Below are 20,844 nucleotides of genomic sequence, written 5' to 3' on the forward strand. Positions count from 1 at the left end.
ATTTATTTTATGTGTATGAGTACACACCAAAAGAGGGCATCAGATTCCATTACAGATGGGTGTGAGCCACCATGTGGCTGCTGGGAACTGAACTCAGGACCTCTGGAAGAGCAGTCAGTGCTCTTAACCGCTGAGCCATCTCTCCAGTCCTGCCCTATGCTATCTTAATCTTAGCAGGGTAGCTTTAACTTGTGTGTGCACACAAGTTTTCTTTGAGTACAATGCACATGCTTGTGTAGAAGCCAGGGCACAACCTTGGGTGTGGCCTGACTGGACAGTGAGCTCAGAGGCCTATCTCTGCCTTCCTAACACTGAGACTACAGTGTTTTCACATGGGTTCTGGGGACTGGAATCAAGCCATAACGCTCAGCAGTTTAACAACAGCACTACAGCAGGCTACAATATGCAAGGCGTTCCAATCAAGGTTAAGCCTATAGTTGTCCCTATCATAATTCATTTCTATGCCACTGGAGTGTTAAAAGACAGAACAGGGGCTAGAGAGATGCTCAGCGGATAAGAGCACTGACTGCTTTTCCAAAGGTCCTGAGTTCAAATCTCAGCAACCACATGGTGGCTCACAACAATCCATAATGAGATCTGATGCCCTCTTCTGGTGTATCTGAAAACAGCTACAGTGTAATTACATATGATAATAAATAGATCTTAAAAAAAAAAAAAAAAGACAGAACAAAGAAGTTGTGCTAAGTATTTCAGTGTGCCCCACGCCCCACAGTAGATCACCTTTAGGGGCGGGAGACACACTGGGGAACTGAACCTAAGGCCTGGTACATGCAACTAGAGCTACATCCGTCAGCCCCTTTTACTTTTTATTTTGAGACAAGATCTCATCTCACAGGCCAAGTTGGCCTTGAACTTAAACTCACAGGTCATTGTAGCCTTGAACTTTCAATCCTCCTGCCTATGCCTCCCAAGTAACTGAGATTACAGGACTGTACCATCAGGCATGGCTTCATTACTCCTTAATGAAACACCAAGAGATTATGAAGAAACAAAGGACAAAATTAGGTTGCTGTGTTCATCATCTGGGAATTGGCCAGAATGTATGAGTTTTTTGTTTTTGTTTTTTTAAAGGAGTATCATAAAAGTAGTTTAAAGGGCACAGACAGCCTCAATGTTATTCATGGATGAAATGACTTAATAGTAAGATTCAAGTTTCACCAGGTGTAATGACATTAGAATCCCAGCACCTGGGAGGTGGAGGCAGGGGAATCAGAAGCTGAAGGACATTTTGGTGACACAGGAGTTTGAAGCTAACAGTTCACTCTACAGATGATCTTCATGAATTCAGTGTACACAGCCTAAAGGGTTTAGGAAGTATGCCATAAGAGAAACCTTACTGGAAGTTCTGGACAAAGAAATGCTGAGAAGGAATAATTATGTGCAAATATTGGTTGGGCGTTCCTGGAAGCATGGTGGCTACACAAACCAATGCAGATCAGTGTAAAAGGAGGAACTGCATTCACACAACTGCCTGATAATTCAACGATCGCTTCCTAAACAGTATGCTCTCTCCTCTGCCTTATGGAATCAGAACGGCATGTAAAAGAATATGGAGGCAAGCCCACAGAACACTGCAGTGCACTAGGTCTTGTTGGATTTTAGAAGTTAATCAAGGTTAGGTCTACTAAGTAGTTGGATTAAAAAAAAACAAAAGTGACCTGGAATGAATCTAAGCTATAAATCTAAGCTCATAAGATATGTCAAATCAAATTTCTGGGGCTGGAGAGTTAGTTCAGATGTTAAGAGCACTGGCAGTTCTTCCAAAGGACTAAGGTACAATTTCATACTCACACCCAGATTTAATTCCAGTTCCAGGGTATCTGATACATTCTTATGGCTACCAAGGGTACTGGACAATTAGTGGTATATAGACATCTATGTAGGTAAAGCCATACACATAAATTAAAAACAAAAGGTGTGTATGTGGGCGGGAGGGTGCCACCGCCATAAAGAAGGCAGACGCACAGAGCTGTCATATGCAGCGGACGAGCTCCCTACACATCGTAAAGGTCTGACTCTCTTTTCTTTTCCACCCTCAAGACAGAGAACAAAAAGTGAACTCTTACATCTAGTCTGGTCTGATGCTGCTTAGTCATCTGATCTTGAACCTTCAGTCTTCGAAGCAATTCTTTAAAACCCACCATTGGCACAGGAATTAACCTGAAATGCAAGGTCACTTTTCAGAATGCATTACTAAAGCCAACAAGATATATTTCATAATAGACTTCATGCAGGTTTATGATGAACTTCTAAACCCACAGCACTGAGATCAATAGCTACCGCATTATTTTATTCAGCCCCCTACTTGATGAAAGAGGAAATATAGTTCTGTCAAAAACTTGCATTACAAATGCAAATGTAGCAGGTGACTAGAATTCAGGTCTCTCTCCATCCCTACTTAGTTTCACCTTAGCATGCTGCCTTACCATGGTAGAACTGTTTTTAAAAAGCAGAGAAAATGACTCTCTCCAAATGCAAGAATACAACCGAAGCCCACACGTGTTCCCCTCCCTCTGGTAAGGATCAGTTTGTATGTAAAATAAAATGGTACTACACTTACTTTTCAGAGTCTGGGTTATCCACCTTGGCCTGTTCCCAAATAATAGGATCAACACCTACCACAAACAGAAATATTCTTTTAAAACACATAATTTTCTGTGTTTATATTGTTATGGGAAGTGCTTTCTTAAAACTAGACACCGAGTTCAGAAGCTGGATAAGGAATTACTTTAAAAGAAATCATTGCAAAAGTTTTATAAATACTGATAGAAAGGAAGTTTCTGCAACAGACAGTGTAATAGCTTTGGGACCTGCACACATAAAGCCCACAGCCAATCACGCAGGCAAGGAGCAGAGGACAGAAAAAGGGTATTCACAAACAAGAGTGAGAAGATCCTCAACCTGGTCACCCGGAAAACTCAAAGTAAACACTAACTCTTTACCTACTGTGTCGCTGGGACGAAGAGGAGGAGAGAGAGAAGCCATAGCTCACACTTACAAGTAACAAACATACACTCGTATGTTCACATCTCAGTGTCAGGACCCCATTCTAGTGCACTCTGTGGTGTAGGAGGGATGGTGCCACCATGTTGCCTAGGCTGTCCCTCAATTCACTATGCAGTCTAGCCTGTGACCTCAAACTCCTGATCTTCTGCATTCCTTCTCCCAGAGAGTGCAGGTAAGAGCCCCATCGCCAGCTACCACAGAGCTTACTCTAACACGACCTGCCCTCACAGCCTAGGAGGGACTTCCGTGGATACTAACTACTGCTTAGTTTGGAATGATGAATGCACAGACATAATATTGAATTTAAGTAATGTATATATGAATCCTATATAGTGTTTACAATAAAATTCATCTTAATATACTAACATGAAAAATACTAAGAGATTCTGTCTCTAAAAGACAGGCGGCAGCAATGTATAGTGCAGAACCCTTTTTCTATTACATGTACATGGGCTTACATGTAAAATCACAGGCCCCGATCAGCAGAGCCCAGTGCTTCTGGAGGAGGAGAGATGACCCAGGATTATCAGTCTATTTAGGATATCTAAACTCCTTTTTTTTAGAAGTGCAAACACATTTAAGTTTTACTTAAATGCTCAGTTAAAACAAAGATTAAAAAAAAACCTAAAACATTTCAAGTGATTTACCTATAGGTAGATGGTTTATTATTTTTATCACTCCCTAACATTTCTAATAAGCATATATATTAGCTATATAATTTAAAATCACACCTGACTAAAACATAAACATTCCAGAACACATTCTAAATACGCAGACACGTGATAAGCTCGCAGATGATACCCACCTGCAGGAGGGTTTTGTAGGAGTTGCTTGATCTGAGCGGGGGACAGCTCGGTCCTGGTCATAGAAAGGGTCACCCCAAGCTGCTGCAGCTGGGTTTTAATGTTGGCTTGCTCAAAGTGGGCATAAAGTGTTGTTGCTGGAACTCTTCTTGAGGTGCCATTTGGAGAACGCTCAACAACATAAATGACAACTTCCGTCCTGGAGGAAAACCACAGATTTATAACAGATTGACAACATAACCCACAGCCATAAACACCAACACAGTTTACGGTTTCAAATCACTGCTGGCTGAAGTTGGAAATGGATGTTTGTAAGAGGAAAGTCTTTGTCGTTTTTTTTTTTGTTTTTTTTTTAAATCTTGAAAGTAACCTTACAAGCATTAGGCACACTTGTAAATCAACTTAAATGACAAGAGCGGAAATGAGGTTAAGTAAATAAGAATGTATTTTTTGAAAAGATTTGCTCAGCACTATAGCTCTCTATCAAATGCTTACGTTCCATCGCCCCTCCATCCCTAGAACTATTCACTCTCATGGCTTTTGCCAATAGCTTACAGGCTGCCTGCTGCAACCAAGACCCAGGAAGTAACCTGGGTCAGTCACTGGGCATTATTAGCAACAATAACGATGTGAGTCATCTAACCGTAATAATAAGAAATTAAGTAAGTATATTGCAACCAGGAATAAAATGGCAGAAGGGCCTGGGAACTGGAGCAATCCCAGGGTCGGTCCATGAATGAGCAGAGTAATCAAGCCAGAGCTGGTTATACTGCTCAAACTCCTGCACGGAGAAAAGGCAGAGGTACACTCCAAGCATTAGGCTAGCCTGGGCTACAGAGTGCAAGCAGCAAACAACATGACTGTCTCAAACCCAAGCCAACAGCAACAGAAGCCAAACCAAACCCAGTCAGGTTCTAAAAAAGGTCCCGCAACACCCTTCTGAGGTCACCTGCACGCAGTCACAGCACTCCCTGCTGTGCTGCACAAACATCTACAAATTAGCACCTGAGTTAAGAAATTCAAAATAAAGGGAAAAAAAACCTCCTTAAACAGTTCTATAGGGCTGGAGATGGCTCAGTGGTTAAGAGCACTGACTGCTCTTCCAGAGGTCCTGAGTTCAATTCCCAGAAACCACATGGTGGCTCACAACCATCTGTAATGGGATCTGATGCCCACTTCTGGTGTGTCTGAAGACAGCTACAGTGTATTCATATACACACAATAAGTAAGTCTTAAAAAAAAAAAAAAACCAAAAGAACAAAACAAACAAACCAGTTCTATAAATATACAATAATCACCACCTACAAGGAACGTTCTGTTGAGATTTGTGTTTCAGCAGCAACAAAGCCCATAATGGAACAACCCATATTTTGTATACTTACTGATCATCGGGCAAAGTCTTAATGCCCTCCACATTGACAGTAAGGGTCTGGTTTCCTCCCAAAACTTTATGCAATGATTCTACCAACTGCTGTTGTTGGCTTCTAATATCTGTTTCTTTTTTGTTGAAAATTAAAACTACTAGTCCATCTTCATCTTTATTATTGGGCATACAACTATAGCCTACAGCCTGTGAAGTAAACAACACAAAATATCAACAGTATATACAGGTATTATACCAATGTTTAACAGATAGCTTAGCATCTGCTAAAATGATCTAAATGGTAACGAAGGGAATTATTCTCCCATCATTCTGTGCCTGAGGATATCCCATGTTATAGACAAAAACCAAGAGTAACATAAACAGAATGAAATTAAAATTCCCTCTCCAACTAAAGACTTTTCTGATCTTGATAACATGCACTTTGGAAGGTGTTTCTGATATACTGAAACAACTGTCACAAACACAACTGCAGAAGTGATGGACTGGGGGTACCTACTTCACTAGCGATCTGACTCATGAGCCTTCAACTAAATTTTAAAGAAACAATTTACAAATAATATATGTTCAATGTACAATGGCACCGTCGAGTTACTAATGATATAAAGAAGGACTATTATATTGTGATTTCATATAATAAAACTTGATGAAACAGGTTATTAGTATGATAATAAATGAGTAAGACTACATAATATTAATAATATTAAATATGAATAATGATACACTGCTAAAAGTAGCTTATGTAAAGGAGCTTTTTATCCTTTGTTACTGCATATATGCAACTTTTTAAAAAATGTGTCATTCTAATTTATTTATTTATAATGTATACAGTGTTCTGCCTACATTTATGCCTGCAAGCCAGGAAAGGGCACCAGACCCCACTACAGATAGCTGCTGGGAATTGAACTGAGGACCTCTGGAAGAACAGCCAGTGCTTTTAATCTCTGCGCTATCTCTCCAGCCCCTGTATATACAACTTTAAAGTATTTAAGTTCATTCATTCATACATTTTACTATGCATGTTACATAGCAACCTTTAAGAAAAGATAAAACATTTAAATGGATACGTCAACCTACATTTACTACTTACTGTATATCTTATTGCTAAACAATGACATTAAGATTTTCAAGTAATGCACTCAGATGATACAGAAATTAAATATCCCTAATACATAAAGCTAAACTACAAAGTGCTCCAAATTCTGAAACTTTCTGATGTCAATATGATGTTCCAGGTAACAAAAATTCTACACTTGACCTTAGGTCACAGCACATAAGCACATGAAAAATAAAATTACTGTTAGGCTGCATATACATGTAAATTAATTTCCTGCTTAGATGAGTCCTGTTCTTAGGATATCTCATATACACAAATATTCCAAAATCTGAAAAATCTAAAATCTGCAGCACTTCTCTAGTCTTGAAGTGCGGGAGTGAAGTTCAGTGGCAGAATATATGACTAGCATACATGAGGTTCTGGGTTTGACTCCCAAGCACGCCTCCCCCCCACACCCAAAATAAAAAATAAAAAAGCAGGGTGAAATATAAACCTGATTGTAATATACTGACTTGCTGTGGCAAGTGCATTCCCAGCTGACTGTGATGGTGTAGCCCTACAACCAACCCCCACACTCAGAAGAGGTTGAAGTAGGTTGATCATGAGTTTGAGGCCAGCCATGGCTTCATGGTGCATTCAAGGTCAGCTTGGACCAATTACAGCAAGATCCTGGGGGTATGGTGGTGGTGGTGGTGGGAGACCACACGTATTCAAAAAAGCCAAGAAAGAAAAATTAAACAGTCAAGTAGAGCAGACTACTTTACTGAAGTGACATTTCAGTAAGATGGTTGTTTGTACACAATGAGGAGGCAGAACAAAGGAAAAGCCATTACTGTCTTACAGTGACAGTCACAGGGCTTCACATGCGCTCCCCCCACCCCCAGTGTTAATGAGCACAGCCTAAGTCTAGAGACCTTTATAGAGGGTCACAAGCAGAACATTAGGGGCACATCATGGCACACACGTGGAAGTCAGAGGACTTCAGGACTCAGTCTCCTCCTACCAGGTGGTCTGAGTGTCAAACGGAGGCCACCAGGCTTGGTCACACACACCTTCACCCACTGAGTCACTTTTCGGGCCCTGGGTTGAGGCAGGATCTAATGTAGCCTGGGCTGGTTTCTGACTTGCTCTGTAGCTGAACACAACTGCCTTCTGTCCTATGTCCACCCCTGAGAGCTGAGATTCAGATGTACACACAAAGCCAGATCACCATGCCAACAGCTTCTTCCTCAGTCCTCAGAATCATACACAATACGTCTTCAAAAGCCACTTTTAAGTGTATAAATTTTTATAATTTTAAAATAAAAATCACACCATTCTCAAGAAATACTAAAAAACCAATAAACGACTATTTAATTTCAATTTAATTTAAAAATTAGTATCTTATATTCACTCTTTAAATGAAGATCAAAGACACATCCGATACCTTAAATCGGCAAAAGGGATTTTCCTGTGTAAACTCCACTGGAGGAATGTTATTATTGAAATATCCTTTTCCTGTTCCCCAGAAGGCCTGCAACTGGTTCCACTTTGCCAAGATGGCGTCTCTCTCATCCCCCAATAGCGTTGGAGCAGAAAGTGCGCTGGCAGTGTTGATGAGCTGGTTGGACTGTGCAGGAGCCTGTGTAGGCTGACTGAAGAGGCCACCTAAAGCTTCAGCAGGAGAAACAAGCAGACGAGCCCAGAGATTAGACCACGGTACGGCAAGCCCCTCCCAGCTGTCTGCACTGCAACTTACGGAATGGGTTTCTATATTATCTGACATATGGGCGAGAGTGCAGCCAAGTCAGGACAGACAGAAAGCAACACGCATTGGCAGTCCAGAAAGCCTCTGGGGAAGTCAGAGGACCAGCCTGGAAATGGCTGAAAGGCAGGTGAAATGAGCAATAGCTGGGTGTTCTGACAGGGATGTTAACAGGATGTTCATACAGGGATGAGCGCATGGCTAATACACATGCTACAATAACCCAAACTGGTAGCATAGTTACAAAAAAGGTCAGACTGATGAAATATGGCCAGAGCCTGCAGAAATAAAGACCAACTGCTTCAGAGACAGTGCACTCGACAGCATCTCAGACAAGCAGGGCTTTAAAACAAAATAGTGCTGCAATCCAAATTTCCTCTTCAAATTGTATCTGAGAGGGTTAGACAGAAAACAGCATGTTCAACCGTGTGGTACCTTACACTTGTAATGCTAGCTAGCACTTGAAAACAGGTAGTATGACTGCCAGAGTTTATGGCCAGCCTGGGCTACATAGTGATTCCAGGCCAACCTAGGCTACAGAATAAGACCCTGTCTCAAAAAGGAAAAAGAAAAGAGCAAAGGGAAGCACTATGTTCAGGGACTAGCCAGGTCTCACCTAAGACAAGAGTCAAGAGTGTTTGCTGAGAGCAGAGATGCAGAGGCACTTACTAACTCTTCCTGAGAGAGATAAGATGCAGAGGCACTTACTTTCCTGAGAGAGATTAGAAGACTCAGGGAACAATCCAACAGTTAGCAAACATCAGCCTACCCCTAAAATTGAGAAATCAGTCCGGACCTGTCACCAAGGATCAGAAATGCAAAGGAACAGTCTTCATGTCTGCAGTTAAGGTGTGAACAGGCTGAGGAGGGTGGCTCAGTGATCAGGTGGCTGCTACAGACCCGAGGACACAAGCACGGGCAGACACACTAGGGCCCACGGTGCCAGGATGGGGTAAAGTTCTTTACAGATGAATTCAACAAATGAATGAAAAAAAATGGAGATGAACAACACTACTTCTTAATCTGTAATAAATTAACTCATCTAAGTAATGATTACCAATGGCTGCTAGCATCATTACAAGACCACATATTTAGATATTATACATCACATGATAAAGGATATTCTATGACACAGTCTTACAAATAAAATACTGAACTATCCCTGACCATTAGGATATAGATGACAAAGATTATGTAAACTATACAAGAATGACTTCAGTAAAGTACAAACAGAAAACCTGAAAGACAAAGATCCAATTTCATCCATTAATTGATCATATAAAAGGAACCTGCAGAGATCTAAGAATGGCAAAATGATCTGTTCTGTTCACACTTGTGATGTTCACACTCATGAATGGCAGAACTACAAAGGAAGGGAAGAGGCTGTGAAAGCCAGGATATAGCTTGTCCCGTGGAGCAGTGCTAGAAGGGGAGATATGGAGTGTGCTCAGGTTCTGCCTCAACATGGCAAGGGTGTGCCCATATGTATAATCTAATAAACTATACCCCGACATAGAAACCACTACAGCTTTCATGGACTGACTTCAAACGTAGGGCCCTTACAGTCCTAATCATGCCAGTCAGTCTTTTTCCTAATTCCAAGCATGCATAAATATTACGCATTTTGGAATAACTTTTTGGAATAAATATTGTGCTTTTGGAACTCTTTGGGATACACTTACAGTCCTTAAAACTAAGATAACCTGTATCACTGTTACTGCCACAATTTTATAGCTGAAGATAAAATTCCACTTACAAGTCTGCTGCTGCTGCTGCTGCTGCTGGGTATTAAATCCTCCGAATCCAAGTCCAGTTCCCAAACCAGTGCCTAAACCAGTGCCAGTTCCTGTCGTTGTGCCAAAACCAGTACCAAAGCCAAAACCTTTGTTCTGAGTGCCACCGAGAAGGCCTTTCAATGAGAAACCAGAACTGAGTAAGCTAAGAACATCAACCCGCACCACACTTATGTCTGGAGGACTTAGGACAACCTCTTACCTGTACTGCCTGTGTTTGTCGGGGCTGAAAAGCTGAAGGCAGAGCCTGCAGTTGTAGTTGTTGTTCCAAATCCTCCAAACCCACCTAATTAAAAGCGGATAAAACATAAGGGTCCTTTTGTGCACACAGCAGGAATTGCGTTTTCATTTCAAATTGTTTTGTAAGTAGTTGCTAAATATAAAAGACACATTGATGTACATTTCTTTTTCAACATAGGTTAAAAAAAAATCCTAATTACTTACTAATCAGAAGGTCAATGCATTGCAAGAAATAAATGACGAAGTGCTTTAGATAGAAATAATACAACACAACACATATCCCATTAACTAAATGGGTAACATGTTTGAAAAAAAAAAAAGACTGTCATAAGTCTAAAATGATATATATCCACTTTTAGACTATTGCAAATTCAAGTGTCCATACATTTTTGACTAATAAATTAATGAGACTGTTTACTGACAGTGGAGCTGTTTAAAGTGAATCCCTTTAACAGAGAGCATTCTCGAGAGGCCAGAAGGAGTGTAAGAATGTCACCACTCCCATCTCCCCTTCCCCAGCAAATATAGGAAATCTAGATCCTTTGCATAAAACCTGTGGGGGGTTGCAGAGGGAGGGAGTGAACGAATGGCTGAGTAAGTCCTCTACCCTGAACTGTGTCTATAGCTTACTCACAGTCTTTTCAAAATATCCTAGTTCAACGTTGTTGTTTTACAATGAACTCAACCGTTTAAACAGTGCTAAGCATATGATGGCAGCAGATGGTTTTGCCAGCTCTCAACAGTAATTTGTGAGTTAAATTACATCTCCATTAGCTTACATTTTGCCCTTAGTCTGTGTGAAACAACTACTAAAGGAAACATACCAATATGTTTACCTCTATAAAATAGGAATGTCTTTCTTGAAGAAAGGAAAAAAATTAGTGAAGACATGGCAAAGGTAGCCTCAGCTACCATGGGGCTGCATCACACTGTGGCACCTGACAGGTTCTATTTTTAACTAAATCTATTAAAAAAAAAATCAATCTTAGTATATCTTAACAATGTAAGAATAGAATGAAATGCCAACCTAATTTAAAATAAAGTATTGACAGCAGTTATCTAGTTATAAATATGCTGCCAAAAACTTTCAAAACAAACATTTGAACTCTAAATGCTGAAGTTACACTCCAAGTTTTCAGAGATTCTAACTTGAACCTCATAATATTTTTTGTAATAAGAGAGCCTCTTCAAGATTGCAATGAGATGGGTGTCTTGGTATATGCCTGCAATCCCATAGAGAGAGACACTAAGGCAGGCTTACAGCTTTTAAATGACCCTGAACTATACAGTGAGATGCCACTCCAAAGGTGAAAAAACAATAAATTAGTTTCAATCAACTTTGTGGTGCTGGTATTAAATCCAGGCCCTTGCTCACATGATGACTACCACTACCCTGTTCTCTTAGCAATACAATTCAGATTTTAAAAATTATTAAACGGGCAACTGAACACATGTTAACTTATAGATTCTACGAAAATACTGCCAGCTAAACATTTTGACAAAACCTCTAAAATAAATACTGTCTTTAGAGCCCTTTTAACTTCCTTCAAAGAACAACTATGTTATTCAAATTGGCTACACACTAAAAATGCTAGTCAGTATCTTGCCATGTTTCAAATTATCAAAAATACTCTATTAGTAATAGTAGTCCTATATGAATACAAAAATGTAATTTTTAAAGCTCTCTCCTAAAGGCTGAGTTAATTAACTTATCTGAAAATAGTCAAAACACACTTATATTTGTACAATTCAAAGTAACAGCGACAACTCCAAATGGACATAAAATCAAGCAAATACAAACAGGTTTATTTGTTGCTGTTAATCTATATGGTTTGCTTTATTCTGAAACATAAATTTCAAAATAAGGTTTGTTTTGCCCAGTGCCAATTTTAAGCAAACTAGGAAAGGTAAACACCCCAGGGGTGGTATGTACAGCTTCTAATATTTCTCAAGGAGTCCCTTTATCATTGGAATTCCCAAGTATTTTTCACATTATTTTCAACTGAGAGGATAAGGTGACATCAACAATGAATGGACAACCCAGTGAATGGACAAAATCCCCGACTTTCCCAGTAAGTTTAGAAGTAAGGCTTACCAAATGCATATAATTGGCACGGGCAGCATCGGTGTAGCGGAACATAAACTATGGACAGTAATTTCATATACGAGCAGCTGAGGATGGAGTTTTCTAAGGGTCATAGGTATGTCGAGCTCACATAAGCCTAACTTAAATTGGGACGTATACATCCATTACATTTGTGTTCTGGAAAATTTCAGTGATCTTCAAACAAGCCACAGATTAAAAAGAAACAAAACAAAACAAAACAAAACACCATCATCCTTTTTTTTTGAATGTAAAAGATGCCGAGCCTACTTTTTAGAACTCGGTGTCAACTGGTAAATTAAATTACTCATTGAAAATTTCCCAAAAAATCCAGCTAAGAATCCGGGATTCTTTCTTCAATTATATATAGAAATACATCCTAATGTATTGATTTGATGTTAGAAAAACACCGTTACACAGTTTGAAAAACATGACAGGTCGCTGCTGTTCGTATAAGACTTGTTTCTCTTGGAAACACAAGGACAATAAGATGAAATCCCAATGAAATATGTATAAAAAATGAAAAATGACTGCAGGAGTCCAAGAATCCCAGGGAAACGCTGACCTGCTAAAGCTAATGATTTAAAAGACATTCCGTTCCCAACTTATCATTTGGAAGCTGTGCTTTGTATGATTAAATGAAAATCTAACCAAGGAGCATTCTAATTCTTTAAGGCTTTCCAAAACCAACATCTTTTAAAGCAGTCAAAACTTTAAATATATTTGATTTGATCTTAGGAAATAAACCCCTTTCTTTATTAGACAAGTGCCATTTCTTCCCCCCAAGCTCTAGGGAAATAGTAACATTCTTGGACTCCAGCCCCCATACTCGTTACACACATGACCCCAGTATCTACCTGCACTCGCCAGACTGTTACCAAAATTGAACGGAGTCGCCGAGGTGGTAGAAACACCGAAATTCCCAATATTAAAGTTCACTGCAGGGTTAGCGGTTAATCCGAAACCCCCAAAATTAAACCCACTGGCGGTGGAGTTGGCAGTCTCAAGCCCACCAAATCCTGATAGTCGTGGAGGCAAGAGAAACAAAAATTTGAAAAGGTGAGAGGAGGGGAAGAGAAAAGGGAAAGAAAGATAAGATTACAAGAATCAGCAAGAGGTTTCACAGCGTGAACAAACCTGACCTGAACCGGATCAGGGGAAGAAAGCCAAGGTGCGGACAGACAGAAGGAGCGAAGGACACCAGGGGCGGGGGCCGAGCATCCCCCCGGGCTGGGGAGGGGACAGAGGGAGCTGCGGGCAGCCTGGCTCCAGCTTTACCGGTCTGGGCCGGGAGGCTGAGACGGACGAGGGGACGCGGGGTCCCGGGAAAAAGAGGGGCGTAGCCTCCGGCCTCTCCCGGGCGGACACCCCAATGGCGGGAAGCACCGCGGCGGCCGGGCCACGCGGGTGGAGCGTGCTGTGCGAGTCCCAGGCCGAGCCTGAGCAGCCCGCGACCCTCCCACCACCACCGCCGCCGCCACCGCCCTCTCCAAACGTCCCCAAGGTGTCCCGAGTGCCAGGGCAACCCCGGGACCCCCCAGCCGGACCGATCGGATCGAGGGGGCGGGCCCGAGGCTTTGGTTCCTTGGAGGAAGAAGGTAGGTCCAGGGCTGACTCACCCGCCGGTGCCGCGGTGGCTGTAGAGGTGCCCGAAGTGCCCGAAGGAGCCCCAAAATTGAAAGCCATGTCGTGAGAGCAGCACCTAGATGGTCCCGGGCTCGCGCGGCGCGGCGCCCAGTGCCCTCAGCTCTTCCGTCCGGCTGGGAACCGTCAGGCCGTACGTACCATTAGTTCCGTCTCCTTCCCGGCCTAAGCGGAGCAGGCAGGAACCAAGCGAGGATGGAGTGGGTGGGACGGTCGAATGGGAACGCCTACCTCCGCCTCACTTCCGGGGGTGTGTTTGTGGCATTCAGGTGGTGTGGGACGTCACTACAAAGGGGACGGGATGGGGAGTTGGACGTGGGGTGTTGTCTGGCGGCTCCCTGAAGCCACTTTAGAGAAGTGACAGGAGGCAGGGACCGCGTGAAGGTGCTGCCCTTACTTCTGAGGAGCGGTCCTTCCCGGAGGAAATGAGGTCTGAGTAGATGAAGCCGTTGAGAAAGAGGCATTCGAGAGTGATGGAAAGATGATGGCGATGGTGGTAACACGTGTGTTAGCTATGTGGCATGCACTCTGGTAATCGTTTTTGCATAATTTTGTAAACCCCCAGCTGTGTTTCAGACAGTTTACCACTATTCTCATAGACCAAGAGGGAGGGCTGACCCCAATGAAGCAAATGAGCCCTCTAACTGGTAAAGCCTGTGTCCTGCATCGCACTTCTGGGGAACATTAACCCTCAACCCCACAGAGAAGAGTTCAGTCGTTGACTAATTTGCACAGACGAGATGGGAGGACTGAGGATTAGAGTTGCTATGCAGCATCCCCAAAGTCACTTCGCTGGTTTTTCTCTACTTAGCCCCAATTCTTTCCTTCTTTTAAAATTATTTATTGTACATGACATTATTACATTAAGACATCTTAATACAAGTTTATGTTGTGTTTTGAATATATATTCCTACTCTTAAATTTCCTGTCTTCTCCCCTCTCCCATTAGTTCCCTAGCAATTTTACTTCATTTTCAATGTCATATATATGACTTATGTGTTTAACTAAACCTAGGAGTCGTAAATGAATTTTTTTCTTCTGTGACTGGCTTAATTCACTTAATAATGTTTATCTCCAATCATATTCAGTTTTGTGCAAATGACAACATAACTTCCTTCTTAGGTCTGAAAATTCTTTTGAGTATATGTACAACTCTGTTTCTGACCCATCCCTCTGTTGTTAGGCAGCTAGGTTTGTTAACAATTGTGGCTAATGCTTCAGTAGAGATTGATATACATCTCTGTGTGATAGGCTAACTTATAGACAGAGCTGGGTCATGTGGTAGATTTAATTTTAGTTTTCTCAGGAACCTCTTTGCCCCAATTTGTGTGTCTGTGTCTGTGTGTGTGTGTGTGTGTGTGAGAGAGAGAGAGAGAGAACGAGCGAGCACACATGCATGTGTGGGAAGGGTGTGTGCACACATATGTGCACGCCTGCCTGAAGGCCAGAGATTGACATGGGTGTCTTCCTAATTTACTCTTAATTTTTAATACAAGGTCTCTCAGTAAATCTAGAGCTCATCACTTATTTGGCAAGACTGGCCAGCCAGCAAGCCCCAGGGGACTCCTGATTCTGCCTGCCCAGTGTTATAGTTATCGGTGAATGCCACTGTGCCAGCATTTGTTTGATTTTAAATATGGGTGATGAAGATTAAACTCATATCCTCAAACATGAACAGCAAGCACGGCAGACTGCAAGCACTGCCCCACCTTTAAAAAAAATTACCATTCTGTTTCCCTGTAGATTATGGTCAGGGTTTCATACATTCTTGATAGCAGTAAGAAAAATCTTTGAAGAAGCTTTAGACCAAAGAATCTCATGATCAGAATTTAGTTGTTAGAGACAAGCATGCATGTTTGTGCATGTCTGTAATCTCAGTATCCAGGAGGCATGAGCAGGATTAAGTTGGAGGCCAGCCTAGGACACACAGTGGAAGCATCTCAAACGATTGTGTGTGTGAATGTGGTGCATGCATGTGTGTACCTGCGTGCAGGTGTGCATGCTTGTGCATGTATGTAGATTGTGTGTGTGAATGTGGTGTATGCATGTGTGTACCTGTGTGCAGGTGTGTATGCTTGTGCATGTATGTGGAGGCCACAGGAGGACATCTGGCATTCTATTCCTCTTCACCTTAGTCCTTTGATACAGCATCTCCCATTGAACCCAAGCGTGTGGCTTTGCCATCACTAGGTCCCAGGGATCTTCCAGATCGTGCCAGCCAGCACTGTTGTTAGACATGCATGGCTGCACTCAGCTTTTTATATGGAATCCAAACTCAGTCCTTATGCTTATATAGCAAGTGTTGTTACAAAATTGTCTCCTCAGCTCCACCCCCAAGATGATTTTAAAATGCTTAGATTTATTTTGTCTCTAATTACATGCATGTGCGGGTATGTGCCTGTGTGAATGGGATAGTCTCAGAATCCAGAGAAGAAGGTATTGGATCACAGGAGCTGGAGTTATAGGAAGTTGTGAGTCCCATGGTGTGGGTGATGGGAACTGAACCTGGGTCCTCTGCAAGTACTTATTCTTTATGGCTGAGCCATCTCTCCAGCCAATCCTACCTGTCTGTCAGGCTCTGTTTTCCTGCCTCTGCCTGTGGCAAGTGAAGGACTCACAATAACAACTGGTAGATCCTGGTGGGGGGTGGGGCTGGCTGCAAGGGGGGTGGAGTGGGCAGGAACAACCAGGGGATGGAGACCTCAGGCAGCATGTGAGTGTGATGAGAAGAGTGATGGGACTGCTTCAATGAGACAGGGATTTTAATGGGGGTGGGGGTGGGGGAGAAGGCTATTTAACCTTTGATGGTTGAGTAGGTACTATTGGGGTGAGTGTACATCATTGTCGGGGTTGAGGGTGCTGGTGGACATGACCTTATAAAGGGGGAGGAAGTGTAGCCTGGCTACCAGTGAGTGGGGCAAAGGAGGGAGCACAGGCGTTTGCACCCCGGAACACACAGGCCGGGGGCAGGGGTAGAGAGAGTGCCAATCTCAGAACAAGATCTCTGGGGTTTGAACCCCACTCTTGTTCCAGACCCATCCCACTGCTCCACCCACCCAACACCTACACAAATTAATTTGCATGAGACCCCTCTGGTTATCATGGGGAAAGTGAAAGGGGCCTGCATATCTGTGGGAAGCAGAGCTTTCAGGGATACTGAAGAGTCCCACAGTGAAGAGATGACAAAGGCTTGGTTGTAGCTCTGGCACATGATGTTGGGAGAACAAACTTCAGAGAGAGGTGATAAATAAACTATACAGCTCCACTCTTAGGCATGAGAAGGAAGAACACAAGGAAACTCCTTGGTTGCTGCTCGAGTAGACGGGCGAATGGTGGAGCACTGTCTACTCCCTGCACGCTAAAGATGCTCACTGCGCCAGTTTCTCTGATATGTTGCCAGAAATGAAAAACTCCATAGAAGAGTTGCCATATAAATGTTAAGAACTCACCAAGTAAAAACTTAAAACAACAACAACAACAACAACAAAACCAACAAAATAAAACAAAACAAAAAAACCCCAGTTCTCTCTTGATCTAAGGCAAAAACACCCAGATCCTGAATATGGCCTGAGAAGCCCTGACATAACATGGCCCCTGCTTCCTTCCTAGGTCACTGCCCATTGGTCTTTCCTTCCTGAATCCCAGCCAAATTCCCTGGTACTGTGTAGTAATGTAGTTACTTTTGTATTGTAGTGACGTAGTTACTTTTGTATCGCTTTGAAGAGCCACCCTGACCAAAGCAACCTACATAAGGAAGCGTTTAATAAAGAGACCCTCACCGTTTCTAAGGGTTCATCTATTATCGTGGCAGGCAGGCATGACAGAGGAGTAGCAGCTGAGAGTTTGCATCTGAGCCCCAGGCAGCAGCAAGGGGGGGGGGTAACGGCTGGGGGGTTAGAGGGGTAGCGGTTGGGGGGTAGAGACAGAGCACAGGGAGAAACAGAGACAGGCTGGGCCTAGAATGAGCTTTTGAAACCCCAAAGCCTACCCACGTCTAACATACCTATTCCAACAAGACCACACCTCTTAACCCTTCTTAAACAGTCTACTGAGAACCAGACATCCAAACATATGGGCCTGTGGGGTCATTCTCAGTCAAACCCCCAGTGTCGTAAACCTGTTCCCTCCTGCTCCTGGCTCATCCTACTCCCTCTGTCCCAAGTCCAGCTCCTAGTCACCGTCTCAGATCTGTGTGTCATCATCGTACGTGATGGCTGAACGCCCTACCTGTATGACTATGCAGTCGCTCCTTTCCTCACTAAACTATAATCTCCATGCTCCTCTTTGACGTGTATGGCATGTGGGTGGCATCAAGTAGGTACTTTTTATTCAAACACACTGTTGTGAGCATAGAGGTACAACATAGAAACTGCACAGTGTGGTGTCACACACAGTATGACTGTATTTATAGGAAATGTCTGAGAAAGGCAAGTCTCTACAAGCAGAATGTAGATTAGTAGTTGCCAGAGGTGTGTCTCTAAGCTAGCATAGATTTCATTGAGATGGTGAAAATGTACAGTTCAGTCAGTTTCCTAATCATTACACTATACATGTCAAAGGAGTCAAATTTATAATGTGTATAGTATATCTTAAAGGTGTTTAAAGTCTTTTTTTAATCATTGGTAAGTGAAGGAATGAAGTCATTACTGGAAATGAGACTTTTATCTTTTGATGAGTCGATGGGCATGTTTCTATACTCTGTATTTTGTAGCTCTTATTCTATATTATACATGAAATACTGTTCCTAGGCATATGCTTTAATATACTTAATGGTCTTTTGAACATATTTTCTGGATTCTTATAATCCTAGCCTTGAGACATTTGGGATAGGTATGGAACATAGTCTAATGTGTCTCTGTATCGCTTTGGGTCAGAAGAAGTCAGTATGAAGAGCTTCCTTTGTGACAAGCAGCTGAGATTGGGTTTGGGGTTCCTAGAAAGGACATATACTAGGGCCCAAGTCCCTTCACACGTAAGAACATCCGTAACACTTACAGGAAACCTGATGACAGCTTTTGCTCCACTCCGATTTCAGGAGAAAGGTGCAGTTGGACTACTGGGACGTTTTGGAGGTAATCAGAATTTTAGGACTAATAGTTTCTATCTAAATGTCCCCAGAATCAAAAGCCCCCATCCCCCAGTAGTGTCTGATCTCCTAGCTGTGAGGTTCTTCTTGGTGGGCTGTCAGCATTTCAGTTAATATGGTTAGAGGCAGCTCAAGATAAGGGTGTCAGTGGAGGGATATGATAGCACTTGGGGGGAAAGCACCTAGGGGCTGGCTGGAAAGACAAGGAGATGAGGAAAAGACATGTGGAAAGCAGTTCCCAGCTGGGGAAGGAGGCAGAGAGAGAGAGGTAGGAGGGGAAGAAAGGGAGGAGACAGAGAGATCCTCCTAAGTCCAGCTAGAGAGCAGTTCTAGTCCAAGGAGCCTGTTCTGACCCGGAGGCTGAGCAGCTAATCAGAGAACAGCTGTCCCCTAGTTTAGGTGCTTTGGTGTTTGTTACTAATGCTCCTTCCACCATCAAAGGCTTCCAAGTCGCCAAAGAAAACACTGAGGAGGAAGATGTCTCAACCGAAACTCCATCCAATGAGAGACAGTTCACAGTGAAACTTTATAGAAACTTTCTTTAATTAGTGAAACATTTCATTGTATTATGGGTAGAAATAAAACCAGGTCAAGAAGCAAACGAACCCACTCTGTAAGCCACACGAAGAACATTCTGGTCAGTCTTTTTAAAGCCAGGCAGGCACAAGCAATTTATACCAGTAACAATGCTCAGAGGGCCTTTTGAAGAATTCACGCCGCAAACAACAAGTTAAAAGTTATCCCCCTTAAGCAAAGACCCCAATAGGGGTTAGTTGTGTAGTGCTTGTCCCATTTGAACTTTAGTGATCTTTGTAGAGCACAAGGAAGTGAAGCCTACTGGGCAGAGCCTAGAGCCAATGTGGAAATGCCCATCCCCCACCCTGTGCGCTCCCAGTGCCCTGCCGCTCTGTGGCGTGAGAATGATGATGACCACAGCCCGTCCAGGATAATGCCCTCAGAAGAATGAACACAGGGTACAGCCAGCTATTTTCAGCCCCACGCTGAATGGGTAGATTTGTTGTTAATCAACTGTGCCTTGTGGGTTTGCCATGGACCTTTTAGAAAGAAAACACCAAATGAACCACTGCTATTAACAACCATGGCACTAATAAAGGATCAATCTGTTTTGGGTCTCCTTTTTTATGTGCAATCATGTCTACTATGTACATCACTAACTGCTATAATTTCTGTGTTTAAAAAATCTCCTCAGAGATGATTATATCCTGAAAATAGGAATGAACCAATTAGTATGCACTAGCTTACCAATTTATTAGTGTGGATAAGTAGTTGCATAAAGACAGACAGGTGTAGTGTGTGCCTGTAATCGCAGCACTTGGGAGGCGAAGACCGGCTCACTATAAATTCAAGGTCAACCTATGCTACATAGTGAGTTCCAAACCAGCCTGAGCTACAGAGTGAGACCCTGTCACGAAGCATGAAGACTAAGATGTGTCAACTACCTAGTTAAATATTGACAAAGTCTAAAAATATTTGTCATTACTAAAGGTCAGATATTTTCAGTTTAGCTTCACATATTGGTGATTTGGGGTATCTAATATTTCTGCTTTGATTAGTAGGAAAGGTGAAATTTTAACAAGTAGTCTCTCTAGAAGGGAAACATCAGCCAAGCATGGTGGCTCATGGATCCCAGCACTCATGACACGAGGCAGGCAGATCTCTGAGTTCAAGGCCAGCCTAGCTTACATAGTGACTTCCAGAACAGGCAAGACTACATCCACCCTGTCTCAAAAAATACCAAAATTTTTTTAAAAAGGGAAACACTGTATATTGCTTTTGTGTCAATAGAGGAAAATTAGGGCCTGTATATCAAAACAATGTTTTATTTCTAATATGTATGTGACATCACAGTTTTTAAAAAATTTTAAATCCATTGAAATTCAGTTTTCCAGGAATTCTATAAGCAGCTAGCCAGATAATGTATAGGGTTCTTTGAAAAAAAATCAA

At 42.4% G+C, this 20,844-nt stretch overlaps 1 protein-coding gene across 2 annotated transcripts in view; it reads right to left on the reverse strand.

Annotated features, from left to right (window-relative positions):
• Nup54 (nucleoporin 54) overlaps positions 1–13,964 on the reverse strand; it is a 19,264-nt gene extending 5,300 nt beyond the window's left edge. The window contains exons 1-9 of one of the 2 annotated variants that reach the window (XM_029545399.1): positions 13,769–13,964; positions 13,007–13,168; positions 10,008–10,091; positions 9,769–9,921; positions 7,695–7,921; positions 5,213–5,400; positions 3,833–4,029; positions 2,582–2,636; positions 2,088–2,181 (exon numbers count right to left, since the gene is read on the reverse strand). In XM_029545399.1, coding sequence (XP_029401259.1) covers positions 2,088–2,181; positions 2,582–2,636; positions 3,833–4,029; positions 5,213–5,400; positions 7,695–7,921; positions 9,769–9,921; positions 10,008–10,091; positions 13,007–13,168; positions 13,769–13,835 — 1,227 coding nt within the window. In that variant the 5' untranslated portion in view covers positions 13,836–13,964. The remainder of the gene's footprint in view (positions 1–2,087; positions 2,182–2,581; positions 2,637–3,832; positions 4,030–5,212; positions 5,401–7,694; positions 7,922–9,768; positions 9,922–10,007; positions 10,092–13,006; positions 13,169–13,768) is intronic. The other variant, XM_021210622.1, reaches the window with a different exon arrangement.
• Between the last annotated feature and the right edge of the window lie 6,880 nt (positions 13,965–20,844).

Source organism: Mus pahari, chromosome 13 (assembly GCF_900095145.1).
Source record: "Mus pahari chromosome 13, PAHARI_EIJ_v1.1, whole genome shotgun sequence".
Taxonomy (NCBI): Eukaryota; Metazoa; Chordata; class Mammalia; order Rodentia; family Muridae; genus Mus; species Mus pahari.